Source organism: Chlamydotis macqueenii, chromosome 6 (genome assembly GCF_036417535.1).
Source record: "Chlamydotis macqueenii isolate bChlMac1 chromosome 6, bChlMac1.mat, whole genome shotgun sequence".
NCBI classification, from domain to species: domain Eukaryota; kingdom Metazoa; phylum Chordata; class Aves; order Otidiformes; family Otididae; genus Chlamydotis; species Chlamydotis macqueenii.
Genome location: NC_141561.1, coordinates 44,998,443 through 45,016,297, shown reverse-complemented (window position 1 = coordinate 45,016,297; position 17,855 = coordinate 44,998,443). Strand labels below are relative to the sequence as shown.

The window sequence follows — 17,855 nt, the reverse complement described above, 5'->3', positions numbered from 1 at the left end:
GATGAGGCGCAGGAGGCGTTCAGCGCCGCAGCCTTTTCCTCAGCCTCTGTCCCCGCGCTGCCCCTGCCCCGCCAGGGACGGGGATTCTCCTCAGCCCTGCTGCTGCTGCTCCTGTCTGTGCAGACACAGCTTTCACGCTCTCTCACGGCAGCGGCAGATTCAGCTCTCGCCGGGCGCTGGCACTGCCAGTTCTACGCCCGCACACCCTCACGGCGTCCTTGGCGTCCTGCGCAGCTGCTGACCAGGCCCGGCCGCGCGGGGGCGGTGCTCGGCCTGCGCCCGAGGGGATGCCGCCTGGGATTGGTCGCTGGGCTGTCACTCTGCCCCCGTTTGGGCCTGCCCTGAGGCAATGCTGTCTGGGATTGGTCCTCTGGGCTGTCACTCTGCCCCCATTTGGTCCTGCCCTGAGGCAATGCTGGCTGTGATTGTCCCCGGGTGGTGAGGCTGCTGGGCTGCAGTGCCCGCCCTCCACCTGGGGCAATGCTTCCTCTGATTGGCTGCCTGGGATTTCCCCCTTGCTCCTCCCATCTAATGACGGGTCAGACAGCTTATCAATCATCACGTGCTGCTCTCCCACACGGCGTGATTGGTGGAGCCAGCCTGCCCCGCCCCTGCAGGGTGCCCAGCTTTTTCCACTCTTGCCGCCTTTCCTGCAGGCCAAAAGTGAGAGTGCAGACTCTCTCGGTGCATCTTTGGACCTATAAAAAGTGGGCTTTGCCCTAAAAATGAGAGTTTAGACGCTTAAAATGAAGCTCTAGGCCTGAATAATGTTGTGATTCCTAAAATGAAGGCTTTGAGCTGTAAAAGTGGGGTTAGGGCCCTGTGAAAGAGAATTTGGACTCCAGAAATGAAGCTTGGAGCCCTGTAACGGATGGTTTGGAAACGGAAATGAGGCTTTGGACACTGCAATGAGCTTCAGTGTCTTAAAGCAATGTTTGGGCTCTAAAAAGGAGACTTTGCAAACTAACCCCGAGGCTTTGACCCTGAAAATCAGGAGTCAGGCCACATATTAGACATTGGACCTAAAGTGAAGGTTTGGACCATAAAAACGAGGCTTTGAAATCTGTAGGAGAGAGTTCAGGCCCTCAAAATTGAGGTCTGGAAAATAAAAATGAGGCTTTGGACCTTAAAAATGAGACTTTGGCCACAAGAAGTTGATGCCCCAAGCCTGTCAGTGTTTAAGAGGCACTTGGGCAGTGTCGGTATTAACGAGCTTTAACCTGGTCAGGCCTGAACTGGTCAGGCAGTTTGACCAGATGATCGTTGTAGGTCCTTCCAACTTAAATACTCTATTCTATCATATTGTAAAAAAAAAAAAAAAAAAAGAGGCTTTAAGCCCTAAAAATTCCAGAATGGATCCTACAAATTAGTCTATGGGAGCTTTGGGAGCTAAAGAGAGTGTTTGGACCTGGAAAGGAGGCCTTGGACCCTAACAGAGAGCCTTTCAACCCTCAAAATCAGAGTTGAGGCATTAAAAATGACACTTTGGGCCCTTAAAATGAGTCTTTGAACCTTTGGAGCAGGGCTTGAACTTCTAAATGAGGGTTTGTATCCTAAAAATGAGAATTTAGATCTTGAAAATGACTATTTGGACAACCAAAATGAGAGTTTGGGCCCTAAAAATGAGACTTGAAGTTTGAACTTTAAAAACATGTGACCAGATGTTAAAACTGGGCCTTTGGACACTGAAATGAGCCCTTGGACCCGGAAAATGATTGTCGTAGTTCAGCCCCGATCGGGACCAAACTACGCAGTCTCCGTTCCTCTCACAAGGAAAATTCTTCACAACAGGCTGGCAGACACCTCTCAGGACGTTTTTACATCTCATTCACATCTCCTCTCCTCCCCACTTCTCTCAGCCGGGCTGGGCCCAGTTGGGCCCAGTTGCCGCCCGTCGGGAGGCCAGAGGGTGAAACCTGCAAGGCCCACGAGGCTCGCGCCTCCCCCTCTCTGTCCTGCTCAGCTCCTTCACATCTTCTCTACTTCCTTTTTGTCTGTTTTCCCCTTCTTAAATGTGTTACGGCAGAGGCGTTATCATGGAACGTGCTGACACCAATTGGCTCGGCCTTGGCCAGCAGCGGGTCCGCCCTCGTCCCGGCCGAGTCCACTGAACAAAGAGGAGCAACTTCTAGCAGTTTCCGATAGAAGCTGCCACCTTAGGCCCCCCTCGCTAAACAAAACCAGAACAGTGATGATTTAGTCTCTAAATTGAGGATTTGGGGCCCTTTAAATAGGATTGTGTGGCTTGAAGATGCAGCTTTGGACTAAGAAATGAGGCTTTGTGCCCTAAACATGAAGGCTGGCAATGAAAAATGATGATTCGGGCCTTCAAAAGGAGGACATATCTAAATCTAATTAACATTTTCCCTTATATCTACTTAACAACATCTTATCTGAGTAAATTATGTTAACATCTCTAAATCTAATTAACAACGTTTTATCTTACCAAACTAAAAATGTGTCCCAGGCCAAGTTTGAGGCCTGTGGCTCTGGGGGATCAGAAGAGGAGGGTGATTGTTCACGAGGACAATCACAAGGTGAACACAGGTAAACCAACACAAGCATAGCAGTGCCCAACATCAAAAGTGCCCCAAAATAAAGCGCCATCAAAGCGTTAATCATTTTGCTCATTTTTGCAACCTTTTTTTTCCTTTGTGATGGTTTAGCCCGAATTACCACACAGTTTCTCGCTCACACTCCCCCTCCCCAGTGGGGAAGGAAGGAGAACCCATGGGTTGAGATGAAGACAATTTACTAAAATAACAAGGGAAAACTACAATAATAACAGAATATACGGATATTAAAATATACAAAGTAAACAATATGTGTTTTCTCACCACCCAATGTCCCAATGACCGACACAGCCCGTCCCGAGCAGCGATCATGGAAACAAAACTGAGCAGCAAGCAAAGGAGCAAAAGGGAGCCAGCAAGGGAGAGGGAACGATGCCAGCAAACGAGGAAGGAAGATGGATGCCAGGAAGGCAGATACCCGCCCTGGCCAGCCCCCACTTCTCTACTGAGCATGGCGTTCAGGCATGGAACACTCTTTGGCCAGTTTGGGTCAGTTATTCTGTCTGTCTTTCTCCCAGCTTCCCGCATCTGCAAATTAGCGAGACTTGGAAAGCAGGACGGTGTCCTTGGTCTCATTCACAACAACTCATATCATCAGGGTGTTTATCAACATTCTTCACACAGGGCATCCAAAACACACCGGCTACTGAGAGGAAAAATTAACTCCATCCCTGCCAAAACCAGGACAGTGTCCACCCCTTATTCCATACAATCTACGTCATGCATATACATATATACGTGTGTGTGTATATACACAGAGATGTAACTCCTTCAGTCTGTTGAGCTCATTTAGTCCATGACTTTGGGCTCCATCTGTCCTGACAGTCTTTCAGGACAAGAGAGATGGTATGTAGTGTGGGGTTGTTGCCTGCTGCACCTGGAACTCGCAGTTGGTACATCTGGCGTGGCTGGTGTATCATGCCCATGGTCTGCGAGTGGAAGATGTTGATCTTGAGGAAGTTGTTGGGCGCCAGTTCCTGTTCCATCACCGTTGCATCTCTCTCGGTTTTATTGAAGCTCATTCTTCACTGATCAGGGTGTTCCTTGCTGCAATACCTTTGACGTGACATGTAAGAACTATAGAAATGATTATATACAGGTCAAATTATTGGCTATTTTCACCTAACATCAGATCTCCTTCAGCTACCCGTGGGACTTCCCCATCCTCCCGCATTACCCACCAAGTACATCCAGGCCCTTCAGCAAAAGCAATCCCACGGGTGGGTTTGCCTTTGCCCAGGGGAGGAATAACCCAGACCGTCTTTCCTAACATACTCCTTAGATGCACCACAGGGACTTTATCACCCTCTGCCCTCTGGCTGGGCAGGGCCAGCTCGATTGGTGGATCCCCGAGTGTTGACTAACCAGGTGGCTTTTGCTAAATGTTTATCCCAATTTTTGAAGGTCCCACCACCCATTGCTTTCAGTGTAGCTTTCAGCAGTCCATTGTGCCGTTCAATCTTTCCAGAGGCTGGTGCGTGATGGGGGATGTGGTATACCCACCCGATGCCGTGCTCTTTGGCCCAGGGGTCTATGAGGTTGTTTCGGAAATGAGGCCCGTTGTCTGGCTCAGTTCTTTCTGAGTGCCATGTCGCCAGAGAACTTGCTTCTCAAGGCCCAAGATGGTGTTTTGGGCAGTGGCGTGGGGTACGGGATAGGTCTCTAGCCACCCAGTGCTGGCTTCCACCATTGTAAGGACGTGGCGCTCACCTTGACGAGTTTGTGGGAGTGTGATGTAATCAATCTGCCAGGCCTCTCCATATTTATACTTCAGCCATCGTCCTCCCTACCAAAGAGGCTTTAACCGCTTGGCCTGCTTAATAGCAGCGCATGTTTCACATTCATGGATAACCTGTGCAATAGTGTCCATGGTCGAGTCCACCCCTCGATCACGAGCCCATTTGTATGTTGCGTCTCTTCCTTGATGGCCCGAGGTGTCATGGGCCCACCGAGCTAAAAATAGCTCACCCCTGTGTTGCCAGTCTAGGCCCACTTGGGAAACTTTAATCGTAGCAGCCTGATCCACCCTTTGGTCATTTTGGTGTTCTGCCGTGGCTCGACTCTTGGGTACGTGAGCATCTACGTGACGGACTTTTACAACCAGATTCTCCAGCCGGGCAGCAATCTCCTGCCACAGTGCGGCAGCGCATATGGGTGTCCTGGTTCTGGCTAGAGCAGAGTTAATATTCACCTGAGCTGTGCAGAGAACTGGAGCTGGTGGCCCCTATGGCTGGGGCACCCAGCTGGGATAGTTAACTAATGAGCCAACAGCTGGGGTAAATTTACCCAGCTGAGCCCAAGGGCTGTTCCATCCCGTCTGACATTGCTCAGGGTGTAAGTGAGGAGGGTGCTGAGGGGAGCCTCCTGCTACTTGGAAGAAACTGGGTGTGGAGATTTGTAAGCCATTATACTGTATTTGTATTCCATCACTGTTTTGTTTTGGGTTTTTTTTCTGTTATTGCTGTTAAATTTACTTTTTGTTCAATCTCAACCCACGTGTTTTTGCTGGTTTTTTTTTGTTTACCAGTTCTCCCCCTATTCTCTCGGAGGGTGGGGGAACGAGAGAGAGACTGCGTGGTCTGGTCCCGGTCAGGGCTGAAGTACGAAACATGGTGTTTCTGTGCCTGTGAACCCCCTGGAAAAGAGCGCTCTGGGGCACTCAGAACCCTGGGCTCTGTTTGCCCCTTACACACAGACGTGTGTGACCCATCCAGCCTTCTTCAAAGGGAAGCTGTGGGTAGAACAATTTATGGTCTCCAGCATTTTTAAACTGGTATTTAAGGTGCAGACTATTTGAAGGAGAAGCTATCCACTGCACCTTTAATTGAGAAAGACAGATGCAAGTGTCATGATTTCATTTTACAGCAATAAAAGGACACACAGGTTGGGAGCTGGGAGATTAATTTTGCATTCACATTAAGTGATTTTCCGACAGTTAGCACAACCTGCAGGTTTTTACAGTTGACTGTGTCCTTTCAACATACAAATTGTAACATCAGCCTTATGCAGAACACATTACTGAAGGCAGTTGGTTTTTTTTTTGTTAAGTAGAATTGTTCAAATGTTTTTATGACACACTGGTCCAGACACCAGCAGGGTCTAAGGGAGTGACTGTCGGTTATTTGGACCTTCAAGCCCCTGTCGCTCAGATCAACCACTCATGGTTTCGTCTTCATATGCATTAATTCACCAAAGACTCCAACTCGTTTCAAAATTTTAATAAATGGTTCTCTCATATACACAGTCTTTTCCCCACAGTAACATAATCGCGATCGACATCTACAAAATAATTTCCATTAACATTTACAAAACACTTTACAGATACATTACTAATTTGTCTGAACTGAAACGGTTTACAAAACACATCCAAAACCCACAAAACATTAGTAAGGCTATAGCAAAATTAAGGAATTTAAGACATACTAATAATGAAACTGGATACTACTCTTCCATATTGTTTCTACTCCTGTTTCACACTGTTTCTCTATGGCTACTCCTTCTTTCATAAGCCTTCCTGTGATATGGTGGAACACCTCTGTATCTGTTAACGTTCCCCCGCTCTCGTCCCCCTTCAGGTACAGTCTGTTCAGTGGGAGTCCGACCTCTAAACCCTGGGGACCTCGATCGTGAACGGTATCTTCTGTAGGGGGGTGACCTTGATCTGGAATGGCGAGAGCCACGTGACCTTGACCTGGCACGAGAGTTACGGCTCTTCCCTTTGCCTCTTCTTGGATGAGGTGGTGATCGCAGGTAGGAACGGGAACGGGAATGGCTAAGTGATCGAGAGGAGGAGTTAGTGCGGGAGGAACTTGATCTTGAATTGGAGTAGCTGAAAGAGTAAGATGAAGCAAGATGAGGAGACTTGGATCTTAAAAAAACCACAGCACACACAAAAAATAGATGATGTTAATTCAAAACAGTCACTCTCCCCAGTTCTTTACCTCCCAAATTTGGTTTGGTTTCTTTACCTCTCCACAACTGCTGCTTTGTCAGTGGAAAAGCAAACAGGAAGGGTCAGTGTATGTATGGTCTGTCCCATGAACGACCATAGCTGTTGACTGATTTAAACTGGTGCATACTGGCCGCTACTGGTATGTGAACGTGCACATTTTTCACTGCTCCACAACTACATCCAGTGCAAATCAGTTGTGTTGCAGTAAGATAGAAAAAGAGCAAGTCCTAACGGCTACAGGGCAGTAACAAACACCAAGAAAACGTGATTTAGCCTGGAGACAGTAAAGCTCAACTCTAAAAGGCCAGCTTAGTCTACTTCGCTTCATACTTAGGTGGTGCTTGGAACGGGGTGAAAAATACTTGTCCTGCAATCCTACATACAGGGCTATTTGATCAACACTTCTAGCCAGGTGTCCCAGCAAAATCTGGCACATACCTCTCGCTCTGACCAAGGACAGCGATCGCATTTCAAGCAAAATCATATCGTAACGCTTCTACACTCCGCCTCTCGTCATACGACTCCATGCCATTACTCTAGGAAAGACCCTGACAGCATGACTAAGAGAGAGTCCCGGTTAAAATCTCTCCATGTATCCACAGGAGATACAGAAAGGAGGAAATGAAGACAATTTCTCTCATGTATCTCCTCCCCGGTGCTTTGAGGCAATGCTTACAAGCAGAACAGGGAGACGCAGGAAATCCAGCAGCCACAGCTATTCAGTTTCTAGCCTCCTCACGGCTGCCGGGAGGAGAAGGCTGTCGTTACAGAGAAGCTTTAGCAAAAGCGACGCTTGTTCCTTAACAACTGCTGCCCAGTTATAACTGTCCGTCACCTGTAACCGCTGCCGTATCTGAGCTGGCAACCCACACATAAAACTGCCATCACTGCTGATCTCCTGAACCATCCACTGCATCTGACGACAGAGAGGTGGAGTGGAACTCCCCCTGATCCTTCTAGACAATCTGCTTCTCCTTCACGGAGGAACCGAGAGGAAACGGCCTTAAGCTGCACCAGGGGAGGTTTAGATTGGATATCAGGAAAAATCTCTTCACCAAAGGGTGGTCAGGCACTGGAACCGGCTGCCCGGGGAAGTGGTTGAGTCACCATCCCTGAAGTTGTCCTAAAATAACAGTGTGGAATTTTCCAATCATTTGCTCCAGCAGTATTGGCTAAGTTGTTAAAGGAATCATGTCGGAGGCCGATTTCTATTGGGAAATCAATTTCTACAGCCCTGTTCAGCCAGCAATCAAAAGCCTGGCTTTCCACCTGATCCTTTAATTAGATTTAGATTTTATATGTAATTATGGTTTGCTCAAAAAGTATTCATTGTTCAGAGTCCTCTTTTCAATCACGTAGCAGAGGTTTTTGTAAAATAATCTTACTGCAAGCACAGAACCCCTTTGTTAAAGCCAAGTCCAATTAAGCCATTTAAAAATTAATTACCACCTGTATTTTCCACAGCTCTCTGCGCATACGTATTCCATTATAAATCAGCTGCTGTATAAGTGATGTGTTACGGCCTCATTTAACAGGTGACAAGTAGTCACCTACTGCATTTCTGTAGAACACTTACCGTTCCCAGCCCGGTCTGGCACCTGAGCAGTGAACTGCAGTGGCTCTCATGGGGTGACCTTTTGGAGTGGGGAGAGGGAAAAGGGAAAAAAAATCCCATTCAGTTTATCTGAAGATTTTTTTATTTAAGAAATTCTGAAGTTCCTGTCACTTACCAGCTGTGGGTATGGGCTGTCCTGGGGGGCCCAGCAGACTCGGCAGTGCTGGCTGTCTCAGTGCAGGAGCCTGACAGCCCTTGTGAATACAAGCAAGAGTTGCAAAATAAGCTCTACTGAAATACAAGACTCGCTGCTTGTGTTGACATAAAACTGAGCTTCTCTTCCAACACACTGCCGACGGACAGCGAGGAAGATGTAGCGAGTTCAGCAGCACTCACCAGAGCAGCAGGAGGGGTAACAGCCAGGAGTGGTGGTGGAGGTGGTGGCAGTGGCGGCGGCTGCTGCTGTGGCTCCCGAATCTGCGCAGAGCGCCTTTTTGTGTAGCCAGTTCCGTTGCTGAAGCTGTTCACAGCCTAGAGGCAGAGAAACATTTACAAAGAGGTGACAGGAAACTTCAGGAGATGTACGAAGAAAAGCCTCCACAGGGTACAACCCCTTGTGTATTCCTGTCCGTGCTATCAGCCCTACAATAAATCAACACACAGAGGTGTGAACAGATGGCACTAAACACCGGTATCAATGACTGGCAACGCAGAGTCTCTGTCTTTGAGGGCCTTCACTGTTAACACCAAACTTGAAAGGGAGGCAATCCTGTTAAACAACAGCGGGACCTGAATTTGCCCCATGGCCTCCACAGCGTTGTGAGCTTCTGTAACAGCAGATCATGTACTTGAGCAGGAAACTGAGCCGTATTCAATCCAGCCCTGCTTAAGGCCGTGTCAGTGAATGCTTCCTTCCCTGCCAGCTGTTTGCAAGTAGACTTTTCTGACAAACAGTTTACGGAAACGTCATCACGTTACCTGGCGTAGGAACCTGTTGGCAACTAATGCATCTGGAGAAACGTCTGTCTGGTGACACGTTGGGCAGGTGTGTTCCTCAGATTCCAGCAGCGCTGTTCTAATGCCTGTGAAGAATTAGAATCATCAACACAGATTTTAGCCCAACCATGGATATTTTGTGAGTTCTAACCAATGATAAAAAGACATCTCTGATTAATGGGTGAATGCGGTCTTGAATGGAGAGCATGGAGCTCTAATTGTCCAACAGCATACAAAATGTCTAGTACGAAGCAAATACCTGTACGGTTTTGATATTTCACTGTTGTAACATTGGAAGCTGTGGAGAAGGCTCTGTCCTGGTGTTTTGACTCGACTTTTTTCAGCTGTCTAGTACAGCGAGCGGTCCCCAAGCTCAACATTAACGAATAAAACACATCTCAAAAAACATTAGTAGGTTCCAGTTCTGAGGGTTTTATCCAGCTCTCCCGTGGAGAAGAATGTGCATTAAATGCCTGACTATCTGTTGGTTGCAGACCACAGGAAATCACCAGAGCTGGCTACAGAATTCTGTATGAGAGAACGGGCTGTGGACAAGCTCAATGCTTTCAAGATCTCACGCTGTAATCACCTGCACAGTTCCGCACTCTCCTCCCACTCATCTTTCCACATGTAAAGAGGATTTAACAACAGGTAAAAAGGGAAAAAAGCTTTCTGCCTTTTTTCCTTTATACAAGAAGAGACCTTTCCTAGTCACAGTGTACTTCAGTGTGAAACAGAACTGGTCTCCAAGTACAGCCGTTATCTCCTGTATCTGCTTTCAGAAGGTCAGATGTGATCTTTTGAATCAACAAACATGGGGGTAACACTCACATTCATCACAGTAACTGTTTCCACAGCAGGGAATCACAGCTGCGTCAGTCATGATCTCTTTGCACATGGGACACAACAGCTCCTCTGGAACGGGATCTGAGGAGGAGGAGGGTGGCTGCTCTGACAGAAAAGGAGGCTTCTCCTTCTTTCCTCTAGCATAAGCTTCCCTGGGGGGGTTGGGGAAGGAAAAAGACAAAAGTTAAAGATGGGTAAAGGAAAACATTTCCAAGCTTTGGATTTTACCACAGCAAGATCATAGAGTCATAGAATCTTTAAGGCTGGAAAGATCTCCAAGATCATAAAGGCCAACTGTCAACCTAACACCACCACGCCTACTAAACCATGTCCTGAATAACAGATGGAATTCTTCTCCCTGCACATTCCCCTTCCAAAACACAGGCTTAGTTGTTTAAAATACTTTTCTACAGCGACAGCACTACAAGAGGGAGGGAGGAACAATTTTCCTTCTGCAGAATTCTCCCATTCATTGGATCAACTAAGAGATTAGCTCAGACTAGGAAAATAACTTTTGGACAGCTAGGAATCAGGTGAAACGAACCCCCCTCTCCTTTGCCAGAGGGGAAATGTGAACTGCAGGCTCAGGATAAAGTTATCTCTGTGCAACTACATTTTATAAATGACAGAAGTCTATGTCACAGCTTCCACTAAAGGAGATCCGTGACGGAAGAACGGAAGTGCTGCCACGTGCATTGTCAAACAGCCACTCTTCTCAGCACACAGCAGGATTTTTTTAGTTTAGAGTCACAGGAAAACCTCAGTCTGCTTCACACATGAGATCTGATCAAAGTCAGAGCGGGAGGAAATCTCTGTCCAACAGCAATTGGTTAAATTTTGCAAGAAGCCTTTGAAAGATCAACCAGAAGCAAAACGAGCTCTCAATGAGAACGACTTGCCTGGAAACTCTACTGAAATGTTCTGCAGACAGACAGATCCTTAGCGTACCCGCAATTTAACCAACTTCCAGGGGCACGAGCAGTTGGTACCACCCTAATTCCATATGGGAAAGGATCCCGGATTTGAAGGTGAGGATACAACGACAGTGTTTCCTCCCTCGAAATGACACAGCCTGGCCAGCTGGCTTGCACTGCCACTCGGACATCTACGCATGCTTTCCCTCGTTCGCTTCTTGGTCAGTCCAGTTAATTCCATACTTACGCATTAATAAATGGTATGACGTATTTTCCATCAGTGGTTATCATCGCGCCCTTTGTGCTGGGATCTTTCACCTCCATCATGAAACTCCTTGGAATTCCTGTGCTCTTTCTCAGTCTGGGAACAGACCCCAGCTTTTTGTCCTGTTAAGAAAAGAAACGCAGACATCTCTCATCTTAACACCCACACGCAAAATGACATTTCAATGATGATTTTAGGCGGCAAAGCCTTTACTCCTCTCCTTTCACCTATCGTAGGGGCTGCTCGGCTGAAATACTTATTTCCTAAATGACTATAGCCAGGATGACCCAAAGCCTTGAGCAGTGCTTTGAACTCAGTCGATGTTCTTTGGCTTAACTTCAGGTTCCTAAGGGTGAGATATCCCTTGGCTCCTTCCACTCAGAGAAGAGACACAAACCCGCTCCTCCTGCAAAGCGCAGTTCAGAGGGAGAGCTCAGTTCAGTGCTCTGAACCAGTCACTGGGGAAACTGACATTCACTGTCTCTGTAGGAAGGCTGGATTCACACCTCATGCATATCCATTCAGTGCCCAACGCTAAATGGCAGGAATGCTCAACCAGAGGCTGTGGAATTCACATCAGCAAATATTCCACAGATGGGGTCAACAGAAACATCTTGTGTTTACACAAAATACTAAAAACTGTGAACGGTCTTTGAAAAAAAAACCTAAAACCAGAAAAATTTCCATTAATACTGAAATATAGAAAAATAAGCCTGAAAGTTCACAGAGAAACATCTGTGGACAAATTTAATGTCCATGACGTAGAAAATCCAAAACAGTTACACTGATAATTCCAGGTTTCCCTTCCAGTTTGAAGGCCTTTGCAGCATTGCCGTATAAGCTCTGTATTTCACCCCAGGAGAAACAACTCTTAACGTGAGCATTCACGGATTTGTTACCTAAGTGCCACGGCACAAAAATTAAAAGCTTGGTAACACCACAAATCCCCCACGGTCTTACCCCATGTGCTGGGCAGTTCCTTATGTAGTGGCCAGGTTTCCCACAACGGAAGCAAGTATATGATGGTGGAGGGGCAGCCAAGGGATTCTTCACGTAACTAGAAGTTTTTTGGGAAAAAAAAAAGAAAAAGGTATGCATGTGTCTCTCTACAATTTGTCCACAGGCTCCAAAGAACACATTTGACATTATCAACACCTACTTGACTGGATCATATTCACGGCAAGACTGCGTCATCATAGCTTTTATCTTCTCTTCTTCGGTGGCACTGGCTTCAGCCAGGTTGGCAGTCTGTGTAACGGGGAATTATTTGACACACATTAGAAACACCCTTCAGCCCACACAGCCAACGACACCAGCACTCACCCACTGCTGTAAAGAGCAGCACGGCGCTGGCTGCGCTTGCGCAGAAACAGCTGCTCATACAAAACACAGGTGTCCCGACGGTGTTCTGGGGGTCCTTACGCCGTTACATGGTGTTTCTGTGCCTGTGAACCCCCTGGAAAAGAGCGCTCTGGGGCACTCAGAACCCTGGGCTCTGTTTGCCCCTTACATACAGACGTGTGTGACCCATCCAGCCTTCTTCAAAGAGAAGCTGTGCGTAGAACAATTTCTACTCTCCAGTATTTTTAAACTGGAATTTATCTGCAGATATTCAAAGGAGAAGGTATCAACTGTACCTTGAATTGAGAAAGATGTATGCCTGTATCTTTATTTCATTTTACAGCAATAAAAGGACACACAAGACTAGGAAAATTGTTTTTTGCTTGCTGAAATTCAGCCTCAGACACAGAAGCATTAAAAGGAATCAGGTTTTTTATAATCCCTCATCAGGACAAAATACTCTTTTCAGTAGAAACCTGGCCACCGTGTGCTGTAGGCAGGCCAAACTGTGCGTTCCCCCGCTACTAACGTCTTCACATTAAGTGATTTAACGACAGTTAGCACAACCTGCAGGTTTTTGTTCCAGCTGACTGTGTCCTTTCAACATTCAAATTGTAACATCAACCTTACACAGAACTACGTGTTCACATTATTGAAGGCAGCTGGGTTTTTTTTTTAAGCAGTATTTGCTCAAATGTTTTCATGACACACTGGTCCGGATACCAGCAGGGTGTAAGGGAGTGACTGTTGATTAGCAATAATAAACCAGAAATCTGTTAGCACCTTGCCCGCACGCACTGCCAGTCTGCACTAAAGAGGTTAAAGCAACACTTTTGAGCTGCTCTGTGTCGTGTTCCTGAATTTTCCTGAAATACTTGATGTTATGCAGCCTTATGTAGAGGCTGCTCAGGTGTCTTCCCAAACTGAGAACTACTCTTTACACGACAGCATCAAATATACACACAGCTGTACATCACCGTATAACATTTAAAAACACCGAGCAAACACTTTTTTTCTTTTAAGTATTTGACAGAACATATCTATACCTGTGTAAGCTGGGACACAGAAATCGATGCGGAAGAGCCGTGCACCTGTTCACAACACATTAAACACATAGTCAAGTTCTACAAGCAAAACACAGCAACAGTGAACCTCTGCTGTAGTCTGAACGTCTGCACTCTGTCCTCTGAGTGTCACTGAAAGAGGCATTTCCAACCTGCTGTCGTTTGAGTTTGTTCAAAACACAGTCCCAGCCTATGACCGCTGAAGAGTGCCTCTGTGGTTCCTGAGAAGAAATGAAAATAACCAAACCCGCTTGGGATCAACCTATTGCTCCAGAATATCTCGGAGAGGGACCCTGGCCCAATCCTCGGAAAGCAAACAAGAAATTAGGAAAGCTGTCTATTGGAGTCCAGCATTAAACAGTTTATCATCGACCAGTTACTGAAATGGAACCATTCAGAAACTGTTAATTAGTTCTTGTCCTTTTTCAGGAAGCAGTTGTTGTATGGCCTGCAGGCAACAGTCTGATTTTCTTACGAAAGTGGTGGCACTCTTTTCTCCTAAACAAATATCAAAAGCAGCAAGTATGCACAAAAGCTTATACTTTGTTCATGAACTTCTGGATTAGATGACAGCTTATCCAGGATCAGATCCAATGATCCAGGGTTAGAGGAACGCCTCTCACCATTCCAGAGAAGAGAAAGCAGTTATCCTTAAAAGAAAGGTGAAAAATACAAAACACCACCTAGTAACTTTTCTGCTATCAGGACTATTTTGAAATGCGTAGTTACGCATAGTATTCGACCCGAGTGACAAATCAAGATCTCGACCATCACCAGTCAAGTATCTCCTTCTGTTACTTCTTTATATTTCAGCAGCCGAATGGCAGTGCTGTCAACTCTGAAGAAAAATGCTGTCCCTTCTCCACGGGTAAATTCCAAGTGGCAGTACACTAAAGAAAGGCTTCACCTTTGGGAAATTAAAGCAGCATCAACCCTGAAGTCACCCAGATCCAAAAATGTGCTGCAGGCAGAAGTTCAGGAAAGCGACGGGGATTTTACCCACAGGTGCACCCGGCTCTAACCCTGCAGCAAGATCTCCACACTGGGTTTTAGATATTTTCATTTGCAGACAAACTGCTAAACTGAACTGCTTCATCAGATAAAGTGGAAAGATCAAATGCAGAGCTGTAGAAGACCACTTTGTGTCACAACGAGAGTTAAATCCACCGCAATCTATTAAAGAAGTTTAAGCCCTCAGAGGGGCCCAACCAACATCACTTCAATTATCCAGTTCTAGGAATAAAGACCCAAGTATTGAAGGATGTGAAAAGGAATCAGTTAGCCTCACAGAACTGTTCTCAACATGGATGGGATGTGTTGGGTTTGGTATTTGTTGGAACCTCAAGTCCCATGTAAGGAACAGCACCAACTTTAACAAGAGTGGTTTGTCAGTGGTTTTTGATAACGTCTGTAAACTGCATTAGGCAAAAAAAAAAGTATTTAAAACAAAAGCGAAGGACACAAAGTGAAAATGGCAAAAATGACACAGGTGTGTGTGTGTTTTATATAAAGTGCACAAGTATGTGTGTATGTGGGTATGGAATCAAACGCGGTGTGTAGGAACAAGTGTGAGAGTGTGTTTTTACATACTGCTTTTGGTGTTCCGCTCACTGGCTCAGCTGGACTTCTAGAAAAAGAAAGAAAGAAAGGTGATCAGAACTTGAAATAAAGCACTTGTACCCCACAGAAAGCAGTGAAAACAGATTATAAAGCCTCAACATCAGCACCTTATGTACTGATAGCCCAGCGAATGTGGGAATTTATTCATATACATAAACTGTTCTCTCCTGGAACATCCAGTGCCACTAAAAACAACCACAAACATCCCAATTCTACTCTGTCACAAATTATTCCAAGACTTCCAGGGACAGAACACAACAGGGCAAGAGGAAGTCCTCAGGTATTTTGCCTCTGCTCTCTAAGTATCAAAACCAGGAAATCTGTGCTACAGTGTCCTGTTCTTAAATAACCAGCCATCAAACCAGGAAGGTAACTGTAGCCAAGCTGTAGATCCCTGGTGTTACAAACAGGCACCAGATACAGAACTGAGTTTCTAAGAAAGAACAGTGATGGCCTAGACACTGCGAAGGGCAAGTGTACTTAGCGCAAAAAGATCAGTCACCTGACCATATTTAGCCATGGCAGCGCCAAAAATACCAAATGTGTTACATCTGCTGTATGGGCTGAAAACAGGAGTAGAAATGTCACCTGACAGCAGTTCCTAGGATCTGGTGTGATTTAGGAGTCCTGTGACAAACGTACTGTCCCAGCAGGCTTAAAAATGTCCGTCTGCTTTGGGACATCGAACCTACCCCATCACAACAAAAATTAACAGCAGCTTTAACAGGAAAGAGAAATCTGAATGCCTCTGTACGCCAATATCCAGGAAAAAGTGAACAGACTGCACCCGCTACCAAAGAATACAATGCTTTAGGGACACTCACGGGACAGAGGTTTTGCTGGGAGCTTTAACTCCTCCAGCAGGGATTCGTCTCACAATTACCGAGCAGTTCTTCGGAATCAAGGTATCATCATCTGTGTATTCTGAAAGCAATACAGGAATAAATCAGGAAGAGATAAAAAACTCTAGAACACATTCTAAAGAAAAGACTGTTGTAAGGGTGCCAGAGAACTAACGGAAAAAAGATAATGTTCAAGGAGTGAAAACAATTTACAAGTCTCATTATTTCTGAAAATCCCATCCCAAAGTCTCCAATCACATTCAAGCTCCTCAAGATGGCAGATCACCAAACGGAAACATCATACTAAGTAATACAAACCCATTATCAGCTCCAAGAATCAAGCACCATTGAGCAGATTTAAATGAATTTATGACTTCTCTAAGAATCCTTCTTGCTTATATTCACCATAAATGTTCTGCCACAAAACTTCAGTACCGGCCCGACACCGTTACCGTGCACTATCAGGGAAAAAACCACCCACGGTTAGAAATGAATGATGAACTGATGCTCCATAGCATCTGCGTGGCAGTGTCCCTGGTGTACAGCAGCAGTTCTATTAACAAGAAATGCCAAACTGTCCTTCAGAGGCAGCCAACACTCAAGTGCACGATGGCTTTAAGGGCCCTGCTGAGATTCCAACTCACAGCTGCACTCTTGACCCAAAATGTTGCTGGGGAGCAGTTTCTGCAACAGCCACAGAACCAGTTTTCCAGTGCCGCGGCGTACAAGAAGTTGAAGGCAAAGCTAAGTGACCAAACCCGCTGTTTTTCTTCAAGCCAGCCACCTGTTCCATTGCCATCCCGTTCAGCTTCCTCCAGCAGATTTCAAAGAAATCTGGCAAGCCTGTTCTTATCAGATATCCTCCCACATTTCCGTATCATTTTCCCTGAAGAATTCCCGGAAAGCAAAACCTTAGTGAGCTCTCCACGTTGCACAGGAAGCGCGGGCACTTGTAGCCTGGCTGTGTGGCTGAAACACAGCTCTGGCGGTGGTTGTCAGAAGAGCCGCGAGGAAGGAACAGCTCTGTGGGGCTCCCAGCACAAGTCCCAGCTAGGGATGGAGGGCGAATCCCATTGTCGCTTCCCACCCCGCGCCCGCCGCCCCCACGCACCTTCTTTGGTCTGGGCGTTGGTGATCTGCAGGTCGCTGTTGGGCGCCTTCAGCTTCTCCCGGGCCATGATCTGGCGCTTGAGGTCGCGCAGGGAGATGTGCAGGCCGTTGAAGATGAGCGTGTGGTACTTGAGGCTGGAGGAGAACTTATAGTGCAGGCAGGACATGGTGAGGGCAAGGCGGTGTGTCCTCGGCAGCGGCGCCTACCGCAGCACACAGGGCCGTGGGCTCTGCTCTGAGTTGGGGCACGCAGCCCCGGCTCGGCCTCCGCTCCCTGTCTGGCACACAGCGCTGCCAGGCCGGTGTTTTTGGTGGCTACGGCGACTGCGGTGCCCCGGCCTCAGCGTTCCGCCAGGGCTTTAGGGGCACCAAGCAGAGGGGCTGGGCCAGCGGTGGTTCTAGGCCACGTTCTGTTGCCCCGACAAGACGCTGCCTGGCACCACGAGCGGAACCAAACAGAACAGTCCGGCCACGCCCGGTCACCTGTCTGCTGGCTGTGCAGCCAGGGCCACTGGACTGGATCACCCTGACCGGGAGGAAGATGGAGGAGGCGCTGAAGCTGGGCCGCAGGGAGGCAGGCGAGGAGGGGGAGCTGGGTGGGCTGCTGGCTGCCTCGTTAGAGAAGCTGCAGGAGATGGAGTTGGAGCCCACCAGCCGCAGCTCCTCCTGCCCATGGGAGCAGCTGCGGGGCAAGTACCCGCTGCTCGGCCCCCAGGCTGAGGCCGCTGACGGCCAACGCGGCCCCGAGGAGGGGCTGCCCGGCAAGCAGGGTAGGCA

The 17,855-nt window shown here is 47.2% G+C and overlaps 1 protein-coding gene across 1 annotated transcript; it reads right to left on the bottom strand.

Annotated features, from left to right (window-relative positions):
- Positions 1-142: 142 nt before the first annotated feature.
- Positions 143-17,245, bottom strand: LOC147600371 (E3 ubiquitin-protein ligase RBBP6-like). Its single transcript, XM_086751263.1, has 13 exons — positions 17,080-17,245; positions 15,951-16,050; positions 15,715-15,753; positions 15,097-15,133; positions 13,489-13,533; positions 12,261-12,349; positions 12,062-12,158; positions 11,084-11,223; positions 9,908-10,074; positions 9,059-9,162; positions 8,477-8,611; positions 7,294-7,441; positions 143-294 (listed from the first exon to the last, which is right to left on the bottom strand). The coding sequence occupies exons 1-13, from the start codon at positions 17,243-17,245 to the stop codon at positions 143-145; spliced, it is 1,419 nt and encodes a 472-aa protein (XP_086607389.1).
- Positions 17,246-17,855: the final 610 nt, after the last annotated feature.

What these genes read in the sequence shown, in the direction of transcription:
- LOC147600371 (XM_086751263.1), bottom strand. Translation starts at nt 17,245, where the DNA reads ATGTCCTGCCTGCACTATAAGTTCTCCTCCAGCCTCAAGTACCACACG. An exon ending in CCCAGCAAAACCTCTGTCCC is followed by an intron (nt 15,754 to 15,950) that starts GTGAGTGTCCCT and finishes CGTTTGTCACAG; the next exon opens with GACTCCTAAATCACACCAGA. An exon ending in CTGTGTCCCAGCTTACACAG is followed by an intron (nt 12,350 to 13,488) that starts GTATAGATATGT and finishes CCCGTTACACAG; the next exon opens with ACTGCCAACCTGGCTGAAGC.